At 45.1% G+C, this 22,668-nt stretch overlaps 1 protein-coding gene across 5 annotated transcripts in view; it reads right to left on the bottom strand.

Annotated features, from left to right (window-relative positions):
* LOC109873776 (2-oxoglutarate dehydrogenase, mitochondrial) overlaps window positions 1–22,668 on the bottom strand; it is a 56,622-nt gene that overhangs the window by 15,015 nt on the left and 18,939 nt on the right. Inside the window, exons 3-5 of one of the 5 annotated variants that reach the window (XM_031809116.1) lie at window positions 8,967–9,140; window positions 8,731–8,824; window positions 1,729–1,773 (exon numbers count right to left, since the gene is read on the bottom strand). In XM_031809116.1, the coding sequence (XP_031664976.1) occupies window positions 1,729–1,773; window positions 8,731–8,824; window positions 8,967–9,140 (313 nt within the window). Of the gene's footprint in view, window positions 1–1,728; window positions 1,774–8,354; window positions 8,459–8,730; window positions 8,825–8,966; window positions 9,141–22,668 lie in introns of those variants that run through there. The other 4 variants (XM_031809114.1, XM_031809115.1, XM_020465480.2 and 1 more) reach the window with 4 other exon arrangements.

Raw genomic sequence — 22,668 nt, 5'->3', positions numbered from 1 at the left:
CCTTTTCTGGAATGAAGGGGTAAGTGATGATGCAAATACAAAATGGTGGCAGGGAATGGCGTGAACGTGAAAGGCTGTCTCAGAGTCAGCAGAGTCCCACCACAGTGCCTTCAGAATGTATTCACACCTCCTGACTTTTTTCACATTTTGTTGTGTTACAGCCTGAATTTAAAATAGATTCAATTGCGAATTTGTGTCACCGGCCTACACACAACACACAACAGCCCATAATGTCAAAGTGGAATTATGTTTATAAGATATATTTTCACTGGACAGTTACAATTAACAGAACGACTATAGGTCAAAGTCTATACTTTTAGCCAATACGTGTATAATACACGGCTTATTACAGAAGGAATCTTATAGCGTGTAGGTGTGTGTGTGTGTGATTTCCTAGTAGGTGTCCCAGTAACAGTCCAAACCTCAATGGATTGACTCGGCACAGCCCAGAATGTCCTCAGACACACATGTGCACAGTACTGCTCAGTCTCTTTCTCTCTCACCCCCCCAGCTGGACTCCCCCTAGGGCCAAACAGTATGTGTGCGTGTGCCAGCAACAGGTTGGCAAGGCGCCACTGGATCTGAGGTTCAGGTTCAGTCAGCCAGCTCACTGGGTTACTTAACAGGATTTGACCTAATAAAACACACACTATCACCCAGCGCACTCACTCACACACACACACACACACACACACACACACACACACACACACACACACAATTCCCTAATATGACCTTGTGGTAATAAAAATCCAGCCAAGACAGCATTCTCTAACACTCTGTCACTTGTTTTACTAGAGACTGGTGGGAATCCAGCCAAGACAGCATTCTCTAACACTCTTGTCACTTGTTTTACTAGAGACTGGTGGGAATCCAGCCAAGACAGCATTCTAACACTCTGTCACTTGTTTTACTAGAGACTGGTGGGAATCCAGCCAAGACAGCATTCTCTACCACTCTGTCACTTGTTTTACTAGAGACTGGTGGGAATCCAGCCAAGACAGCATTCTCTAACACTCTGTCACTTGTTTTACTAGAGACTGGTGGGAATCCAGCCAAGACAGCATTCTCTACCACTCTGTCACTTGTTTTACTAGAGACTGGTGGGAATCCAGCCAAGCAGATTAAATCTAATCAAGTGAAAGAGTTGAGGCAGCCGGAGAGACATGTCTACACAGCCTTCTCACTGACCCTTAGGACATTTACATTTTAGTCATTTAGCAGACGCTCCAACCCAAAGCGACTGAAAGGAGGAATTAGGGTTTCGTGCCTTACTCAAGGGCACATGGACAGACTTTTCACCTAGCCGGCTTAGAGATTCGAACCAGCAACCTTTCGACTATTGGCCCAATGCTATTAATCGTGTTTACTTCAGGAAAATAAACTTGGGACTACTTTACTTCGACAATAAACTGCACACAGAGCAACCGAGAGATAAAAGAAGAGACAAAAACTAAGGAACTATCCTACCATCACTCATCAGTGGGACTTGGGAAATATCACCTGAAAGCTACAGAGAAATCCTTAGGTCCAGTTCAAAAACCAATACTGTGACCTGATCCCTAGGCCCTTGCTTCTCCATCTGAGAGCGTAGTCTTAGGGGCAAGTACATAGAGACAGGGCCATGGTATGGATTTGGAACCAGGCCGCAGCAGCAGCAGAGCTGTAGCAGAGCTAAAAAGGAAGTAGAGGATCCTGTATATTGTAGTCTAGGGGCTGTGTCCATACCTTCAGCAGTAAGATCATACAGGCGCTCTTTATACCCAGAGAGGTCTGGGGGACACAGAGAGAGACACACACATATGGGTTAGTGGAACGTACACATACAGAGGTTGGTGACACACACGCACGCACAAACACAAACACACGCACATATTCTGGTGCACACCCACAGATGTCTCTCAAACCCACACACAAACCCGGATATTGCCCTGTTGACATCAGCTAAAAGTGACAGCCAGTCAGACACACTACTGAAGCTCAACAATACCAGTTTGAGTCACACAGAACCAAAGGATAAGCCTTTGAAGAACCCTTTTCCGTTCCAGGTAGAACCATGTTGAGATTCATGTAGAACCCATTACACAGAGGGTTCTACATGGAACCCAAAAGAGATCTAAAATGAGTTATCCTATGGACAGTCAAAGAACCCTTTTGGAACCCTTTTTTCTAAGAGTGCAGAAGAGAAATCTATGACCCCAACACTACTTAGCAATAGGCCAACTGTAAATTCCATGTAATCACATTTTTTTAAACTATGTAACCCTTTCAGTACACACACATGCATATGCAATCACACATGCACACACACTCTCAGTGACCATTTTCTGTCAGAGATCATAACTAGAGATTACCCAGGCAGGAGGAAGGGGGGATTAGATAACAGTATGCCTGGAAACTAGTGATGCACAGATATGACATTTTTGGCCGATACCGATATCAGATATTTTCCTTGCCAAAAAAACCTGATACCGGTACCGATAACCGATATTTACATTGTTTGCTGCGTTTTAAGCATTCTAGTACAGTTAAATAGTTAACACACACACATGGACGCAGTGGTTTAAGGCACTGCATCTCAGTGCAAGATGCGTCACTACAGTCCCTGGTTCAAATCCAGGCTGTATCACATCCGGTCGTGATTGGGAGTCCCATAAGGTGGCGCACAATTGGCCCAGCGTTGTCCAGGTTTGGCCGGGGTAGGCCTTCATTGTAAATAAGAATTTGTTCTTAACTGACTTGCCTAGTTAAATAAAGGTTACACACACACACACACACACACACACACACACACACACACACACACACACACACACACACACACACACACACACACACACACACACACACACAGACCAAATAGTTATTTTGTTGGCATGTCCCCATTACCAATCAAAACCTATTTCCTTTCACTTACTTCCTGTGCTGTTTCGTTGTTCATTTGTTCAGTCGTTTCATTCTCAACCAGGATTTCTCATACTATAGAATGTCGTTTGGATGCCGTGTCAAATAAGCTTGTTGACCAATCAGGACCTGAATATGACTGCACCTCACATGATAATTTTACGTGTTCATAATTTTTTTAACGTAGTTTATACACATTGATTACACTATCACTCGTATTTCATATGTCACAACGATTTATCGATACGTATGCTATGATGCTGGTAAAGTTGTCTTGCGCACCTACAGTGCTGGTCATAAAAAAAGCTAGCTAGCTCATTGATGCAAACAAAGTTCTTTCCCAAAAACATAGCAAAACGACATAATCTGTTTCAGTAGCTATAGTTACCTAGCTAACTATGTAGCTAGGTGTCATCTAAAATAACCCTAATTTATAAGACAGTTCTTATTTGATTAATGGTGGTCGGACCCATCTATGTAAAGCTAGCCACAATAAGGATAAGGCACAATAGTGGAATTTGCAGTTAGCCTTCAAAATAAAAGTATGTCATTAACAGTGATGCAAATTAATACAAATAGTAGAATTATGGCATAATTGAATAGATCATGCTAAACAAGTTTGGAATGATGTTATATAAAATCCACAAAAACAATAATTTCTTAATTTGACAAAAATCTGTTGAAATCACACTGGATGTATTATACTTTAGAATTGCATTGTGGGGCATACTTATTTCACTGTACAGCCTTACCTATGGTTTGTGGATCAGTGACGTGGGGTATCAGTCTACTCAGTGACACCCAGAGAACATTAGCATTGTAGCTCTTATTGTGGGACTCTGAAACAACTGTGAATTGAGCCACATTTATTGTCAACCCATGTGCATTGAACCCCATTCCCGAGGAAAAACAATACTGCGTGGATGTTTTGGAGTCTGATAACTCTGAGGAGGATGTTGGAAATTGGGAAAAATATCTTGGGTATTGAGTAGACTGATACCCCAATTCATTGATCCCCAATCGTTAGGTAAAGCTGTACAGTGCAATATGAATGTCAATACACACAATAGGCTGACTGGGGAGGTGACTTCACATAAGAACTACAAAGCTAATATTGGCGTAAACTCTTCTGTGGGTGTCACCGAGTAGACTGAAACCCCATTTCATTGCTTCACATTCCAACCTTGTTTAACATTATCTAGTCTAAATATGGCATGAGTCCACTATTGTAACCTTCTGCATCACTTTCAAAGAGGTACTTTTATTTTGAAGACAAACCGCAAATTCCACTGTTGTGCCTAATCCTTATTGTGGCTAGTTTCACAACACATCAAATTAAATTTTATTTGTCACATACACATGGTTAGCAGATGTTAATGCGAGTGTAGCGAAATGCTTGTGCTTCTAGTTCCGACAATGCAGTTATAACCAACGAGTAATCTAACCTAACAATTTCACAACAACTACCTTATACACACAAGTAAAGGGATGAAGAATATGTACATAAAAATATATTAATGAGCGATGGTACAGACCGGCATAGCCAAGATGGTATCGAGTACAGTATATACATATGAGATGAGTAATGTAGGGTATGTAAACATTATATTAAGTCCTATTGTTTAAAGTGGCTAGTGATACATTTTTTACATACATTTTTCCATTATTAAGGTGGCTGGAGTTGAGTCAGTATGTTGGCAGCAGCCACTCAATGTTAGTGGTGGTCTGATGGCAACAGTCTGATGGCCTTGAGATAGAGACTGAAAAACAGCTTCTCGGTCCCTGCTTTGATGCACCTGTACTGACTTTGCCTTCTGGATGATAGCGGGGTGAACAGGCAGTGGCTCGGGTGGTTGTTGTCCTTGATGATTTTTATGGCCTTCCTGTGTCATCGGGTGATGTAGATGTCCTGGAGGGCAGGTAGTTTGCCCCCGGTGATGCATTGTGCAGACCTCACTACCCTCTGGAGAGCCTTACGGTTGTGGGCGGAGCAGTTGCCGTACCAGGCGGTGATACAGCCCGACAGGATGCTCTCGATTGTGCATCTGTAAAAGTTTGTGAGTGCTTTTGGTGACAAGCCGGATTTCTTCACCCTCCTGAGGTTGAAGAGGCGCTGCTGCGCCTTCTTCACCACACTGTCTGTGTGGGTGGACCAATTCAGTTTGTCTGTGATGTATACGCCGAGGAACTTAAAACTTACTACCCTCTCCACTATTGTCCCATCGATGTGGATAGGGGGGTGCTCCCTCTGCTGTTTCCTGAAGTCCACAATCATCTCCTTTGTTTTGTTGACGTTGAGTGTGAGGTTATTTTCCTAACACCACACTCCGAGGGCCCTCACCTCCTCCCTGTAGGCTGTCCTGTCATTGTTTGTAATCAAGCCTACCACTGCAGTGTCGTCTGCAAACTTGATGATTGAGTTGGAGGCGTGCATGGCCACGCAGTCATGGGTGAACAGGGAGTACAGGAGAGGGCTCAGAACGCACCCTTGTGGGGACCTAGTGTTGAGGATCAGCGGGGTGGAGATGTAGTTACCTACCCTCACACCTGGGGGCGGCCCGTCAGGAAGTCCAGTACCCAGATACACAGGGCAGGGTCGAGACCCAGGGTCTCGAGCTTGATGACGAGTTTGGAGGGTACTATGGTGTTAAATGCTGAGCAGTAGTCGATGAACAGCATTCTCACATAGGTATTCCTCTTGTCCAGATGGGTTAGGACAGTGTGCAGTGTGGTTGCGATTGCATCGTCTGTGGACCTATTGGGGCAGTAAGCAAATTAGGGTGGGTCTAGGGTGTCAGGTAGGGTGGAGGTGATGGTCCTTGACTAGTCTCTCAAAGCACTTCATGATGACGGAAGTGAGTGCTACAGGACGGAGCAAAGAAGTTGTTTAGTCTGTCTGGGAGCAAGACATCCTGATCTGCGACGGGGCTGGTTTTCCTTTTGTAATCCGCGATTGACTGTAGTCCTGTAGTACTGTAGTACTTCTTGTTGATTGCCTTGCGGAGGGATTAGCTACACTGTTTGTAATCGGTCATGTTTCCGGTCACCTTGCCTTTGTTAAAAGCAGTGGTTTGCGCATGGTGCCATCAATCCACAGTTTATGGTTGGGGAATGTTATAGTAGTTGCTGTGGGTACGACATCCCCGATGCACTTGCTAATAAACTCGCTCACCGAATCAGTGTATTCATCAATGTTGTTGTTTGACGCAATGCGGTACATATCCCAATCCACGTGATCGACGCAATCTTGAAGCGTGGAATTAGATTGGTCGGACCAGCGTTGAACAGACCAGAGCGTGGGAGCTTCCTGTTTTAGTCTCTGTCTATAGGCAGGGAGCAAAATGGAGTCGTGGTCAGCTTTTAACGAAAGGAGGGCGGGGGAGGGCCTTATATGCGTCGCGGAAGTTAGAATAACAATGATCCAGGGTTTTACCGGCCCTGGTAGCACAATCGATATGCTGATAGAATTTAGGGAGTCTTGTTTTCAGATGAGCCTTGTTAAAATCCCCAGCTACAATGAATGCAGCCTCAGGATATGTGGTTTCCAGTTTACATAGAGTCAAATAAAGTTTGTTCAGGGCCATCGATGTGTCTGCTTGGGGGGGGAATATATGCGGCTGTGATTATGATCGATGAGAATTCTCTTGGTAGATAATGTGGTCGACATTTGATTGTGAGGTATTCTAAATCAGGTGAACAGAAGCACTTGAGTTCCTGTATGTTGTTATGATCACACCACGTCTCGTTAATCATAAGGCATACCCCCCCGCCCCTCTTCTTACCAGAAAGATGCTTGTTTCTGTCGGCGCGATGCGTGAAGAAACCAGCTGGCTGTACCAACTCCGATAGCGTGTCTTGAGTGAGCCATGTTTCCGTGAAGCAAAGAACGTTACAGTCTCTGATGTCCCTCTGGAATGCTACCCTTGCTCGGATTTCATCAACCTTGTTGTCAAGAGACTGGACATTGGCGAGTGGTATGCTCGGGAACGGGGCGCGATGTGCCCGTCTCCGGAGCCTGACCAGAAGACCGCTTCGTCTGCCTCTTTTACGGCATCGTTGTCTTGGTTCGCCGGCTGGGATCCACTCCATTGTCCTGGGTGGTGGGTAAAACAGAGGATCCGCTTCGGGAAAGTCTTATTCCTGGTCGTAATGATGGTGAGTTGACGTTGCTTTTATATCCAGTAGTTCCTCCCGACTGTATGAAATAAAACCTAAGATTACCTGGGGTACCCGGTCCGATCGAGCTTGACTAGCCAGGTGAAGCTAGCTGGCTGCTTATAACGTTAGCTTTGGGCAACAGTGTTAAGTAGCTGGCTAGCTATTTATTTTCATGAACTGAAGTTCAATTTCAATAGGTGAACAACAAGTGGCTACCTTGCTAATATTTACTCACAAGGATTCCTAAATCATTGCTAAGAAAAATGAAAATGACTGCAGTTTCTACTGGTCATTGTTTTCAGGTTGATTGTATTGGTGCTAGCTAGGTACCAGGCTAAAGCTAGCTACCCCAGAAGTTGCAGTTGAACAAATAATGCTTTATTACCAACGTGGTATTGTAAACACATCGTTTGTGGCTGGTGTTTGCTTGTTTGCAGACTTTTTTGTACAGCTTTGACAGTGCTACTGATAGTAGTGGTGGCGCTTGGCTTGCACGTGCAAATTCAGAACACACAACATTGACCCAAACGGCCTTCCATAGTATGTCGTGAAGCTAATAGCAGTGACGCTATTACTGTGTAACTCTGGTAGGGCAACGTGTACCGGTGCTTGACCGGTCGGCAAAAGCCAACATCACCCACGACAGAGAACTGTTGATTGTCAAGGGCAATGACTCCCATTATCTTGGCATTATTGGATTTCGCCTTTGAGTTGTCTCGCTGAAATGTTCTTACTCTTTCAAATGACTGCTCGACTTGTTGACTGCTCGATCCACACAGCAGACATTGTGGGCTAGGATAGGAATGCTGTGTTGCACGTGTAGCGCAAAATTTTACGGACGTCAGCTTTGACTGGCCGATACCGATGTTTCCATTTTTAGCTAATATCGACTGATTCTGATATGTTCCCTGATATATTGTGCATCCCTACTGGAAACATAACTAGATCCCATGGTTTAACAGTGTGACAATCTGACTTTGTGCCCTAAATGTGAGTGAGAATGAATGAAACAAAATGGCGGCATGCAATATTTACCCATGGCATATGCAACACTAGCACAGACAAATATATAGTTTACCATACTGCTAGAAGAAGCAGCATGTGTGTTATAGTACACGCTAAGGAAGTGACATAGTTGGGTGACAGGCTGGTGACAGGTGGGTTAAACCATGTGGAGGATGAGGATAGGGGTGTGGGTTAGGGTTAGATACAGTATGTGGCGACAGACTATATTTAAGGCCTAAAACCTGTCAGTCTCAATTACCCCTTAACCCTTCCCCTCCTCTCCTCACCCAGTTTTGTCATTGGAGGTGATGATGTCAGAGGGGGGAGGGCCTGGGTCGATGGCAGCCATGATGCCCAGAGGGTCCAGCTGTGCCACGTGGTGACCCCGAATCTACAGGGGGGCAGGGGGTAAGTTCGAAAGAAGGGAAGGGACAAATTCAAATATGAAAATAAACGAAAACGCAAAAGAGGACAGAAAAATCAAAGAGGTGAAAGACAAAATAAATCCAGAAAGCAAGAGGGAGGGAAAAAGAGAAAGAATAAACAGAACAGAGGAAGAAGAAAGTAAGACAATCAATCAGAAAGGTTAAAAAAATTAGTAGCTTAATCAGAGTTGGCACACACACGGCAGCGAGGCGAGGCAGGCGGGCGCACGTTTCTCACCAACTTTTTTCAAGCCCACCATTACTGGGGCCTCATCAAAGTCTACAACACTGATGTCCAGAGGGTCCAGCTTGGCTATGTGGTGCCCCCGCACCTAGACACATACAGTGCAATGACACTCAGTGTGTGTGTGTGTGTGTGTATAATATAAGGTGCATAAGTGTGTGTGTGTTCAGAGGAACCTCCTAAACACAGGTATTACACTCAGTGTGTCAGTGTGTGTGTGTGTACAGTACCTGGTATGCTCGTACAAGCGACTGTACAGCCAGATGGTCCTCCACCAGCTTCTCCACGTTAGGTTGCACCCCGACCATCGCCTGGGCGTTAGCCAATCCCAGAGGAGGAGGGCTCTGATAGGCTGCGCCTGGTGGCGCCCCCGCGTTGGCATTCCGGAAGAAAATATCCCATGACTGCAGAGAGAGAGAGGAGAGAGAGGAGAGAGAGGAGAGAAGAGAAAGAGAGAGAAAGAGAGAGGAGAGAGAGAGAGAGAGAGGAGAGAGAGGAGAGAAGAGAAAGAGAGAGAGAAGAGAAAGAGAGAGAGAGGAGAGAGGAGAGAAGAGAAAGAGGAGAGAGAGGAAGAGAGGAAAGAGAGGAAAGAGAGAGAGAGAAGAGAGAGAAGAGAGAGGAAAGAGAGAGAAGAGAGAGGAAAGAGAGAGAAGAGAGAGGAAGAGAGAGAGGAGAGAGAGGAAAGAGAGAGGAGAGAGAAGAGAGAGAAGAGAGAGGAAAGAGAGAGGAGAGAGAGGAAAGAGAGAGGAGAGAGAGGAAAGAGAGAGGAAAGAGAGAGAAGAGAGAGGAAAGAGAGAGAGGAAAGAGAGAGAGAGGAGAGAGGAAAGAGAGAGAGAGGAGAGAGAAAAGAGAGAGAGAGGAGAGAGAAAAGAGAGAGAGAGAGAGAGAGGAGAGAGAGAGAGAGGAAAGAGAGAGAGAGAGAGAGGAAAGAGAGAGAGAGAGAGAGGAAAGAGAGAGAGAGAGAGAGAGGAAAGAGAGAGAGAGAGAGAGAGAGAGAGAGAGAGAGAGAGAGAGAGAGAGAGAGAGAGAGAGAGAGAGAGAGAGAGGAAAGAGAGAGAGGAGAGAGGAAAGAGAGAGGAGAGAGGAAGAGAGAGAAGAGAGAGGAAAGAGAGAGGAGAGAGAGAAAAAGAGAGAGGAGAGAGAGGAAAGAGAGAGAAAGAGAGAGGAGAGAGAGGAAAGAGAGAGAGAGAGAGAGAGGAAAGAGAGAGAGAGGAAAGAGAGAGGAAGAGAGAGGAAAGAGAGAGAAAAGAGAGAGAGGAGAGAGAGGAAAGAGAGAGAGAGAGAGAGAGAGAGGAAAGAGAGAGAGAGAGAGAGAGAGAGGAAAGAGAGAGAAAGAGAGAGAGGAGAGAGAGGAAGAGAGAGAGAGAAGAGAGAGAGAGAGGAGAGAGAGAGGAAAGAGAGAGAGAGAGGAGAGAGGAAAGAGAGAGAGAGAGAGAGAGGAAGAGAGAGAGAGAGGAAAGAGAGAGAGAGAGAGAGAGAGAGAGAAAAGAGAGAGAGAGAGAGAGAGAGAGAGAGAGAGAGAGAGAGAGAGAGAGAGAGAGAGAGAAGAGAGAGAGAGAGAGAGAGAGAGAGAGAGAGAGAGAGAGGAGAGAGAGGAGAGAAAGAGGAGAGAGAGGAAAGAGAGGAAAGAGAGAGAGAGAGAGGAGAGAGGAAAGAGAGAGAGAGAAGAGAGAGGAAAGAGAGAGGAGAGAGAGGAAAGAGAGAGGAAAGAGAGAGAGGAGAGAGAGGAAAGAGAGAGGAGAGAGAAGAGAGAGAAGAGAGAGGAAAGAGAGAGGAGAGAGGAAAGAGAGAGAGGAGAGAGAGGAAAGAGAGAGAGAGAGAGGAAAGAGAGAGGAAAGAGAGAGGAGAGAGAGGAAAGAGAGAGAGAGAGAGAGAGGAGAGAGAGAGAGAGGAAAGAGAGAGAGAGAGAGAAGAGAGAGGAAAGAGAGAGGAGAGAGAGGAAAGAGAGAGAGGAAAGAGAGAGGAGAGAGAAGAGAGAGGAGAGAGAGAAGAGAGAGGAGAGAGAGAAGGGAGAGAGTGAGAGAGAGAAGGGAGAGAGTGAGAGAGAGAGAGAGAGAGAGAGAGAGAGAGAGAGAGAGAGAGAGAGAGAGAGAGAGAGACAAAAGAACAGAAAGAGGGCTTGGTTAGAAAACCATCAATCCAGGTATGCCAGGTATTTACCAATAAATGACATGGTAAAATGGTAATTACACAGTAAAAACCTATGAATTACTTTTGCTTCTTTGGGATTCATTTAAAACCTAGCACCACTACAAAACACCATTTGGTACCAGGTAGTTACCAACTGCATTGCCTAATAGTCATATCCATAAGGTGGTCCAAGGTGGCATAGCAGTTCAGACGTCTTTTGTCCTCGTCTTGTCGTGTCCTGTATATATATATATTTACAACTTTTTCACATACATTTTATTTTTATTTTCCATCAACTCATCTTCAAAACACTCTCCTCACCAATGTATATTTATAAAAAGTATTATTTACCTCAGATCTGTAATCCTCCAAGAAGCTAGCCAGAAACTCCAAGAAGCTAGCCTGAAACTAGCCAGAAGCTAATCCAGAAGCTAGTTCAGAAGCTAGTTAGCTCCTTTACTGGCAAATCGTTAGTATTCAGCTAACCACGGTTTGTGGTCATCAGCTATCCTTTAGCTCGAAAATCTATCGCCAGTTCTGTACGGCGCAGCGCGGCTCGGAACGGAACATACCGGACCAATTTTTCTCTCCATGTCCCTGGATTTCGACTGCTCTCTGGACATTCATACCCGGATCTCACAGCTAGCTAGCTGCTATCCGTGTGACTATCGGCCTTCGTCGATTCCGGAGCAAACATCAATTATTCCGGAGCTAGCAAGCTCCGTCAATCACTCCTGAGTTCCATCAATCACACCTGGGCTGCAGTCACCTATCCGGACCCGTTTTACTGCCTTCGCGGAGCCCCACCGGGCCTTCACAACTGGACTGCCGACGTTATCTACCCGAAGGAGTTATTCGGCTGGCTCCTCCGTCGCGACGTTACCCGAACGCCCATCTGCGGCCTGCTAACCGTTAGCTGTCTTACCGGCTGCTATCTGAATAGACAATCGGACAATTTTTTATTTTTTATTATTATTATTATGTTTTCTTCTTGGGCCTCTATAACTATATCTATTGTTTTTATTTTTGTTGTTGTTGTGTGATTTGGATTAATCCCCTCTACCATACGGAACCCCACTAATCTACTGTCGGAACGCAAGAGGTGGCTAACAACAGACCTCCATCCTATGCTAGCTTGCTACCGATGCCCTGGCTAGCTGTCTAAATCACCAACCAACCTCTCCACTCACCGGACCCTTTTGATCACTCGACTAAGCATGCCTCTCCTTAATGTCAATATGTCTTGTCCATTGCTGTTCTGGTTAGTGTTTATTGGCTTATTTCACTGTAGAGCCTCTAGTCCTGCTCACTATACCTTATCCAACCTATTAGTTCCACCACCCACACATGCAATGACATCTCCTGGTTTCAACGATGTTTCTAGAGACAATATCTCTCTCTTCATCACTCAATACCTAGGTTTACCTCCACTGTATTCACATCCTACCATACATTTGTCTGTACATTATACCTTGATGCTATTTTATCGCCCCCAGAAACCTCCTTTTACTCTATGTTCCAGACGTTCTAGACGACCAATTCTCATAGCTTTTAGCCGTACCCTTATTCTACTCCTCCTATGTTCCTCTGGCGATGTAGAGGTGAATCCAGGCCCTGCAGTGCCTAGCTCCACTCCTATTCCCCAGGCGCTCTCTATTGACGACTTCTGTAACCGTAATAGCCTTGGTTTCATGCATGTTAACATTAGAAGCCTCCTCCCTAAGATTGTTCTATTCACTGCTTTAGCACACTCTGCCAACCCGGATGTTCTAGCTGTGTCTGAATCCTGGCTTAGGAAGACCACCAAAAATTCAGACATTTTAATTCCAAACTACAACATTTTCAGACAAGATAGAACTGCCAAAGGGGGCGGTGTTGCAATCTACTGCAAAGATAGCCTGCAGAGTTCTGTCCTACTATCCAGGTCTGTACCCAAACAATTTGAACTTCTACTTTTAAAAATCCACCTCTCTAAAAACAAGTCTCTCACCGTTGCCGCCTGCTATAGACCACCCTCTGCCCCCAGCTGTGCTCTGGACACCATATGTGAACTGATTGCCCCCCATCTATCTTCAGAGTTCGTGCTGCTAGGCGACCTAAACTGGAACATGCTTAACACCCCAGCCATCCTACAATCTAAACTTGATGCCCTCAATCTCACACAAATTATCAATGAACCTACCAGGTACCTCCCCAAAGCCTTAAACACGGGCACCCTCATAGATATCATCCTAACCAACTTCCCCTCTAAATACACCTCTGCTGTCTTCAACCAAGATCTCAGCGATCACTGCCTGCATCCGTAATGGGTCAGCGGTCAAACGACCTCCACTCATCACTGTAAAACGCTCCCTGAAACACTTCTGCGAGCAGGCCTTTCTAATCGACCTGGCCGGGGTATCCTGGAAGGATATTGATCTCATCCCGTCAGTAGAGGATGCCTGGATATTTTTTTTAAATGCCTTCCTAACCATCTTAAATAAACATGCCCCATTCAAGAAATTTAGAACCAGGAACAGATATAGCCCTTGGTTCTCCCCAGACCTGACTGCCCTTAACCAACACAAAAACATCCTATGGCGTTCTGCATTAGCATCGAACAGCCCCCGTGATATGCAGCTGTTCAGGGAAGCTAGAAACCATTATACACAGGCAGTTAGAAAAGCCAAGGCTAGCTTTTTCAAGCAGAAATTTGCTTCCTGCAACACTAACTCAAAAAAGTTCTGGGACACTGTAAAGTCCATGGAGAATAAGAACACCTCCTCCCAGCTGCCCACTGCACTGAAGATAGGAAACACTGTCACCACTGATAAATCCACCATAATTGAGAATTTCAATAAGCATTTTTCTACGGCTGGCCATGCTTTCCACCTGGCTACTCCTACCCCGGACAACAGCACTGCACCCCCAACAGCAACTCGCCCAAGCCTTCCCCATTTCTCCTTCTCCCAAATCCATTCAGCTGATGTTCTGAAAGAGCTGCAAAATCTGGACCCCTACAAATCAGCCGGGCTAGACAATCTGGACCCTTTCTTTCTAAAATTATCTGCCGAAATTGTTGCCACCCCTATTACTAGCCTGTTCAACCTCTCTTTCGTGTCGTCTGAGATTCCCAAAGATTGGAAAGCAGCTGCAGTCATCCCCCTCTTCAAAGGGGGGGACACTCTTGACCCAAACTGCTACAGACCTATATCTATCCTACCGTGCCTTTCTAAGGTCTTCGAAAGCCAAGTCAACAAACAGATTACCGACCATTTCGAATCTCACCATACCTTCTCTGCTATGCAATCTGGTTTCAGAGCTGGTCATGGGTGCACCTCAGCCACGCTCAAGGTCCTAAACGATATCTTAACCGCCATCGATAAGAAACATTACTGTGCAGCCGTATTAATTGATCTGGCCAAGGCTTTCGACTCTGTCAATCACCATATCCTCATCGGCAGACTCGACACTCTTGGTTTCTCAAATGATTGCCTTGCCTGGTTCACCAACTACTTCTCTGATAGAGTTCAGTGTGTCAAATCGGAGGGTCTGCTGTCCGGACCTCTGTATACATCAATGAGGTCGCTCTTGCTGCTGGTGAGTCCCTGATCCACCTGATGCAGACGACACCATTCTGTATACTTCCGGCCCTTCTTTGGACACTGTGTTAACAACCCTCCAGGCAAGCTTCAATGCCATACAACTCTCCTTCCGTGGCCTCCAATTGCTCTTAAATACAAGTAAAACTAAATGCATGCTCTTCAACCGATCGCTACCTGCACCTACCCGCCTGTCCAACATCACTACTCTGGACGGCTCTGACTTAGAATACGTGGACAACTACAAATACTTAGGTGTCTGGTTAGACTGTAAACTCTCCTTCCAGACCCATATCAAACATCTCCAATCCAAAGTTAAATCTAGAATTGGCTTCCTATTTCGCAACAAAGCATCCTTCACTCATGCTGCCAAACATACCCTTGTAAAACTGACCATCCTACCAATCCTCGACTTTGGCGATGTCATTTACAAAATAGCCTCCAATACCCTACTCAACAAATTGGATGCAGTCTATCACAGTGCAATCTGTTTTATCACCAAAGCCCCATATACTACCCACCATTGCGACCTGTACGCTCTCGTTGGCTGGCCCTCGCTTCATACTCGTCGCCAAACCCACTGGCTCCATGTCATCTACAAGACCCTGCTAGGTAAAGTCCCCCCTTATCTCAGCTCGCTGGTCACCATAGCATCTCCCACCTGTAGCACACGCTCCAGCAGGTATATCTCTCTAGTCACCCCCAAAACCAATTCTTTCTTTGGCCGCCTCTCCTTCCAGTTCTCTGCTGCCAATGACTGGAACGAACTACAAAAATCTCTGAAACTGGAAACACTTATCTCCCTCACTAGCTTTAAGCACCAACTGTCAGAGCAGCTCACAGATTACTGCACCTGTACATAGACCACCTATAATTTAGCCCAAACAACTACCTCTTTCCCAACTGTATTTAATTTTAATTTATTTATTTAGCTCCTTTGCACCCCATTATTTTTATTTCTACTTTGCACATTCTTCCATTGCAAAACTACCATTCCAGTATTTTACTTGCTATATTGTATTTACTTTGCCATCATGGCCTTTTTTGCCTTTACCTCCCTTCTCACCTCATTTGCTCACATTGTATATAGACTTGTTTATACTGCATTATTGACTGTATGTTTGTTTTTACTCCATGTGTAACTCTGTGTCGTTTTATCTGTCGAACTGCTTTGCTTTATCTTGGCCAGGTCGCAATTGTAAATGAGAACTTGTTCTCAACTTGCCTACCTGGTTAAATAAAGGTAAAAAAAAAAAATTGATCTTAGGTCGCCAAGCCAACGTTCAAGAGCAACTGACCCTAAAAAACAACTTCTGGTATCGATATGAGTCAGAAACAAAAACTCAGCAAAAAAAGAAACGTCCTCTCTCTGTCAACTGCGTTTATTTTCAGCAAACTTAACATGTGTAAATATTTGTATGAACATAAGATTCAACAACTGAGACAAAAACTGAACAAGTTCCACAGACATGTGACTAACAGAAATTGAATAATGTGTCCCTGAACAAGGGGGGGGGGGGGCAAATCAAAAGTAACAGTCAGTATCTGCTGTGGCCACCAGCTGCATTAAGTACTGCAGTGCATCTCCTCCTCATGGACTACACCAGATTTGCCAGTTGTTGCTGTGAGATGTTACCCCACTTTTCCACCAAGGCACCTGCAAGTTCCCGGACATTTCACCCTCCGATCCAACAGGTCCCAGACGTGCTCAATGGCATTGAGATCTGTGCTCTTCTCTGACCATGAGAGAACACTGACATTCCTGTTTTGCAGGAAATCACGCACAGAATGTGCAGTATGGCTGGTGGTATTGTCATGCTGGAGGGGCATGTCAGGATGAGCCTGCAGGAAGGGTAACACATGAGGGAGGAGGATGTCTTCCCTGTAACGCACAGCGTTGAGATTGCCTGCAATGGCAACAAGCTCAGGCCGATGATGCTGTGGCACACCGCCCCAGACGATGACAGACCCTCCACCTCCAAATCGATCCCACTCCAGAGTACAGGCCTCGGTGTAACGCTCATTCCATCGATGATAAACGCGAATCCAACCATCTCCCCTGGTGAGACAAAATCGCAACTTGTCAGCGAAGAGCACTTTTTGCCAGTCCTGTCTGGTCCAATGACGGTGGGTTTGTGCCCATAGGCCACGTTGTTGCCGGTGATGTCTGGTGAGGACCTGCCTTACAACAGGCCTACAAGCCCTCAGTACAGCCTCTCTCAGCCTATTGCGGACAGTCTGAGCACTGATGAAGGGATTGTGTTTTCCTGGTGTAACTCAGGCAGTTGATGTTGCCATCCTGTACCTGTTCCGCAGGTGTGATGTTCGGATGTACCGATCCTGTGCAGGTGTTGTTACACGTGGTCTGCCACTGCGAGGATGATCAGCTGTCCGTCCTGTCTCCTTGTAGCGCTGTCTTAGGCGTCTCACAGTACGGACATTGCAATTTATTGCCCTGGCCACATCTGCAGTCCTCATGCCTCCTTGCAGCATGCCTAAGGCACGTTCACACAGATGAGCAGGGACCCTGGGCATCTTTCTTTTGGTGTTTTTCAGAGTCAGTAGAAAGCCCTCTTTAGTGTCCTAAGTTTTCATAATTGTGACCTTAATTGCCTACCGTCTGTAAACTGTTAGTGTCTTAACGACCGTTCCGAGTCCTAAAAAAGGGACATTTATTTTTTGCGGAGTTTATATTCTACTGTCAAATTTGACTACAAAGTAGAAATAGGATAATTTTGGTCATCAAGTCAGTCTCGTCCAAAACATTGTTTTTGTAAGACTTCTGGTCATGACTGCATCACAACACAAATGAAGGTTGGGTTTGTTTCTATCCTGCCCACAGCTGGCAGCACACAAGAAATCATCAATTTGGAAATCATCTTTGGATATCCATATTGGGCTAGTTAGGGACCTTAGGGCAATTACACAATATACATGGGACAATATGTTTCAATAGCTCAGAATTTCAAGGACTTAAAAACCTTAAACGAACTATAAATTGTTGAAATGCATATGTAGAATAGTGGAAATTCACTTCCTCTGAGGAATACAGAGAATTAGTGTAGAGGGTATCCAAATGCCCCTAATATATGGACTATCTGAATCCATAATTATTTGAAGGCTATAAGCCCATAATTGTATCCAGTGGGTATAGCCAAGGATGAGAGACAGAATATTATAAGACGCACGTGTCTAGGTTTACCGTTATGCAATTATTAAGAGGCAAGGGAACAAAGAGCTAATATTGTGCAATCAATGTCCTAACATTCAATTATTGAGTGAACCCTCAGCTCAGAGATGCACAGTCAGAAGACTACGGTTTGTATCCATTTAAAAATAATCACATCACTTTGCTCAAAACATCAAAACAACGTCAGGAAATCAAAACACACATTCTTGGATATAACTATTTTCTAAATTATAGCTCCACTTTGAACTATGCGCTGTCCAACGAACAGAACAACAGTTTTTCTGTAACAATAAATGACTTACAGTACAATGAAATATATAGAAATTCATAGGTCTTTATGAACTCCTGAAACAATCCAAACATGACAATTTAATTCACACAGTAACATTAATTTAGTCAATTCAAGTTTCATAAGTCTTCACCTCTCCTGGCTACAGTGACCCTAGGACTTCTGTGGGAATGTCTCCTGGCTACAGTGACCCTAGGACTTCTGTGGGAATGTCTCTTCATTGAGATTGCCAAAGATGGTCTGTCATTCTACCAATGCCATAAATTGTGATTGTCATCATTCTGGGCTTTGGCGCCAGCAAGTCGCTCGATGCATCTTCATCACTGGCCTTCATCATCATTCACGGTCTTTATTTTTCCACTACACATGTACAAATGTTGAAACCATTTAAAATATTTACAAAATGTTGTCTCATTTCCCTAACTAGCCCCAGAGATAGGCTATCGAAAGTCAAACCAACTTTGCCACGGTCGCACACCAGCTAGCTGAAGCTAATTGGCTAAATAATTTAGCTAACTCTGCCACCTGCGAGCACGCACAAGAGACACCCATATCAAACCACACCCCAAAAACAACCCAAAACATGGTTGCTAGCATTTCCTAATGAACCAAATCTAAAATGAGGCCAAAGGAGTAAATGCAGTTGCCCTTTAAACTAATTTAGCACAAGGGGAGAAAACAAACGATATTCATTTAGTGCATTTCTCTTTTGGATGTGACCCATACCATATCAGTCACAGTGAGTGCTTTTGAATAAGTTTAGCAAAATTTGCATTTTAATCTGATCAAAACGCTATCATTGAGCCAAAAACTACTCTACAATATACAAATCTTGATGTACAATAACATGCAGTTACACGTTCATTCAAACTGTCACATCAGCCTTCGCTTTGGCTCCCCCTCCTGCCCAGCTTTGGCGTTCGGCATCGCCGGCCTTCTAGCTTCTGCCGAACCTGGTGCCAATCCCCCCTATATCACTGTATATACACTCCCTCTGTCATTTGTCTTTGTCGGTGATGCCGAAAACAAAGGAGCCAGCGAGGTGGTGTAAATGGAGTCCTTAGAGAAAGAAAGAACAAGATGATTGTCAGGAGTAGTGCAGTATTATCTTAAGGAGACATATACTTGGAAAAAGAGAGGGATGAGGTCTAAGAGAGAGGGAAGAAGAGGGTCGGATAAAAATGGTGGAAAAAAGGGAGATGGTTTGTTAAAGAAGAATGGTAGAAAGTGTAAGCAGATGGAGCTGAAGACAGGAGGAGAAATGGAAGTGAATGAGGGTGAAGTATCGGAGGTGGTAGGTGTGGTGAAGTTATCGAGGGTCAGGGAAAAGATGAGTCTGTGACAGTAGGAGTGAAGTTTATGGAAAAAGTGGACGGTGGGTGAAAAAAAAAAAGAGTTGAGTAATGTGGAATCGATGAGGGTAACCAGAAGTGGTCTAGTAATAATTGTTTGTGTTTCTGTTGGTCAAGGTGAAGGCGCTCAGAGTAAAAACCAATTGGGGCAAGAAAAGTGAATTGTTTCGCTCTCAAGAAAAGGAAATGAAAGGAGTGATAACTGGGGTAGCAGTAGATGTACAAGTTGACCAGCTGAGGGGAAAGATTCCCGGTGTATGTGATGCTCGTCATTTGATGCGACGCAGACAGGGTGGCGAGAGTGAGGAAACAGAAGAGTCATTGTCTGTTCTTCTGAGTTTTGAAGTTGAGTCCTTACTCGACAAAGTGAAGTTAGGATATATAAGTCATCCTGTATGAGCGTATGTGCTGAATACATTCCGATATTACAGGTGTCAAGCTTATGGGCATGTGGCAGCAGTGTGTAGGAGGGAGGGTCCAACGTGTGAGAAGTGTGCAGAATGGCATGAGACAAAGGAATGTGTAGTATTGGGGAAAGTAGTGGAATGTGTTAATTGTAGGGGTGCCCATGGGACTGGGGATCAGACATGTCCCGTGCGAAAAGGCAGGTTGAGGTTTCCAGGGTTAGAATAGTGCAGAATTTGTCATATACTGAGGCAGTGAAGAAAGTAGAGGAAGATTGGTTAAGAGGGAGGAGTGGTGAGAGTAGTAGAGATATACCAGTACAGAGGGACAGGCCAAAAAGTGATATACTTTTCAGTAAGATTGGATTTTTAGCATTTATCGTAATGGTTATCAACTGTACTGCAGGGATGGTACGGAAGTCGCAGAAAATGGAGGTTGTGGTGGCAGCTGCAGAATGGCATTTTGATGTGGGAGACTTTACAACAGAAGAGTAACAGGGTGTGTTAAGTGGTGATGCCCCATCCTTTCAGGATGATGGCATGAGGTGGGAATAAATACATGTAATTAGTGGAGTAGGGTGTTCATTTGATTTGATATAATTTTGAAAATAGTGAGTGTAGTATTAGACGGTAGGGTATTTATTTATTACATTGGTATTTTTCAAGCAAAGTATAAGGGAGTTGTACTCCAGTCCAGTAGGTGGCAGTAGGTGGCGGTAATGCAACAAATTGGATGTCAACCGCCGTTAAACCTCGTAGAAGAAGACTTTGTCGGCCATTGTAAATGTTTCTTTTATCCTACTATTTCCTGAGTGGTTTATTATTATGTACTTTGGGTCTCGTCCTGCTTTTAGATATACACTGCTCAAAAACACTAAGGGAACACTAATAACACATCCTAGATCTGAATGAATGAAATATTCTTATTACATTTTTTCTTTACATAGTTGAATGTGCTGACAACAAAATCACACAAAAATGATCAATAGATTATCAAATCTATCGTCCTGGTTTTAGATATATATAGTGCTTTAATAAATGTAGAAGTTCTAAACCTGTGACTGCCTCCTGCCTAGTCCTCTCTACACTTGTGACAGAATGACCGACCCAAGAGAACAGCCTGCAGCAGGACATCCCGACCTCTCCGCTATAGGAGACCACGACTCGTGCCTGGAGCCCCTCGGGACTGCCATGGACGAGGTGCTCCGGACCATACGCCAGCTGCAGGCTACACCACCACCACCTTCCCAGCCCCCAAGGTTGTTCCCTCCACGATCTACATCACCCGGTCTTGATCAGCAACATCCACCAAGGTGGCCTTGGTGATCTCGGGGCTGACAGCCTGGGCTCTGGAGTGGGTGCACGCCGTCTGGGAGAGGGGCGGTCCAGAAGTGCAGTCCTACGAGCGCTTGACCTAACTATTCTGTGCAGTTTTCGACCACCCTACAGAGGGCCAAGAGGGAGGTGATTTGATAGTGGATTTCCGGATGGTGGCTGTGTCCACTGGCTGGAACGACCAGGCCCTGTTGACGGGTTTCCCCTGCGGGCTACAGGCGGACGTCCAGACCGAGCTGGCCTGTCGCGATGAGGACCTCACGCTGGACCAGCTCATTGCCATGGCCATCCACCTGGATAATCTCCTGCGTGCCTGTCGTCGCCCATCCCGGGGTTTCGGGTCTCTCCCAGGAACCCCCAGCGAGACTGAGCCCATGGAGGTGGGCATGACGCACCTTCCCCCAGAGGAACGTTAACGCCACCATCAACAGGGTCTCTGCTGCTACTGCGGGGAGTCAGACCACCCCTGGAACACCTGTCCCAGAAGGGGAACTAGGTGACGAAGCGATAGGCTCCTGCTTCTTCCCAGGTAGGCGTGGATGCAGTGGTTACCCAGTGCTGGGCCGTCAGGGCCAGCAAGGCCTTCTCTGCTGGCCTAAACATCAGAATATAATTTTTTTTAAAAATATATTTTCCCACAAATATGCATAAAATTATTCCCCAGAGTAAGAGTTATACTCTTCATTTCATAGCTTTCCTCTTGGTTGCACTGCTTCCAGCCCCAGGTTGAGATTTGGAGGGCTGGTCTTTATGTTAGATTTTTTATCCAATCATATTCAGCCATCATGTGTTGCCAGGGGTCTAAAATCTGCCCTCAGGCCTTCAGAATCAACAGTGCGGGCGCTTGTAGGTTAAAGTGAATGGAAATAGTGTTAACCAATCAGCTTTAGAGTTGGCTATTGTACACCTGCTGGCCGACTCCAGTGTTACACAGGAGCCAGCTAGCAGGCATAGTGCGTGCACGTCTTTTGATTGGATTACCAATATTGAGAGGCAGGTCCTATATGGGCAGGTCAATGCAGAATCTCAGAACTAGGAAACTGAATTTGATAATCAAATTAATTTGTGTACTACTAAGCTGTTTTTTCAACCCACAATGGCGGAAGGAGGAGAAGATATCGATTTGGTCGAAGATATAATTATAAAGCCATTCTCAAGACAAACTTTTCAAGAAAAGTTAGACATTGTCAGGAGAGGTCGACGCCGACGGTACAAAGCCTGTCACAGGCGGGAAAGGGGTTCGTACTGCTGGGAATGCCTATTATTTGCAAGTGATCGATTTGGTGTTTGGAGCCACACTGGCTTTGCAAACTTGAGTTGTCTAACCAAGGCAGCAACGAGACACCAAAGTATGTCTGGGCACTTACAAGCAATGGTGCTTTTGAAAACTTTTGGGGACACCCGAGTGGATCTACAGCTCAGCGAACAAGCGCGCAGGGCAACGGAGCTGCACAATGAAAAGGTGAAGAAAAATAGGGAAATATTGAAATGCAGTCTTTGAAAAGAGAGTTGCCCTAAAGGAGCTGTTTAACCACTTACTGGAACATCATGATGACCATGACGGGGATACTGATGGATTTAATGCACGTTTGGATGATTTAGAGTTTTGTTTTTTGCTTGAAACATTCAATGGGATTTTTAATTATTCGGA

This window comes from Oncorhynchus kisutch, linkage group LG29, assembly GCF_002021735.2.
Source record: "Oncorhynchus kisutch isolate 150728-3 linkage group LG29, Okis_V2, whole genome shotgun sequence".
In the NCBI taxonomy this organism is placed as follows: domain Eukaryota; kingdom Metazoa; phylum Chordata; class Actinopteri; order Salmoniformes; family Salmonidae; genus Oncorhynchus; species Oncorhynchus kisutch.
Note: the sequence above shows the minus strand (reverse complement) of the source record. Positions and strands in the feature narration are given on the sequence as shown.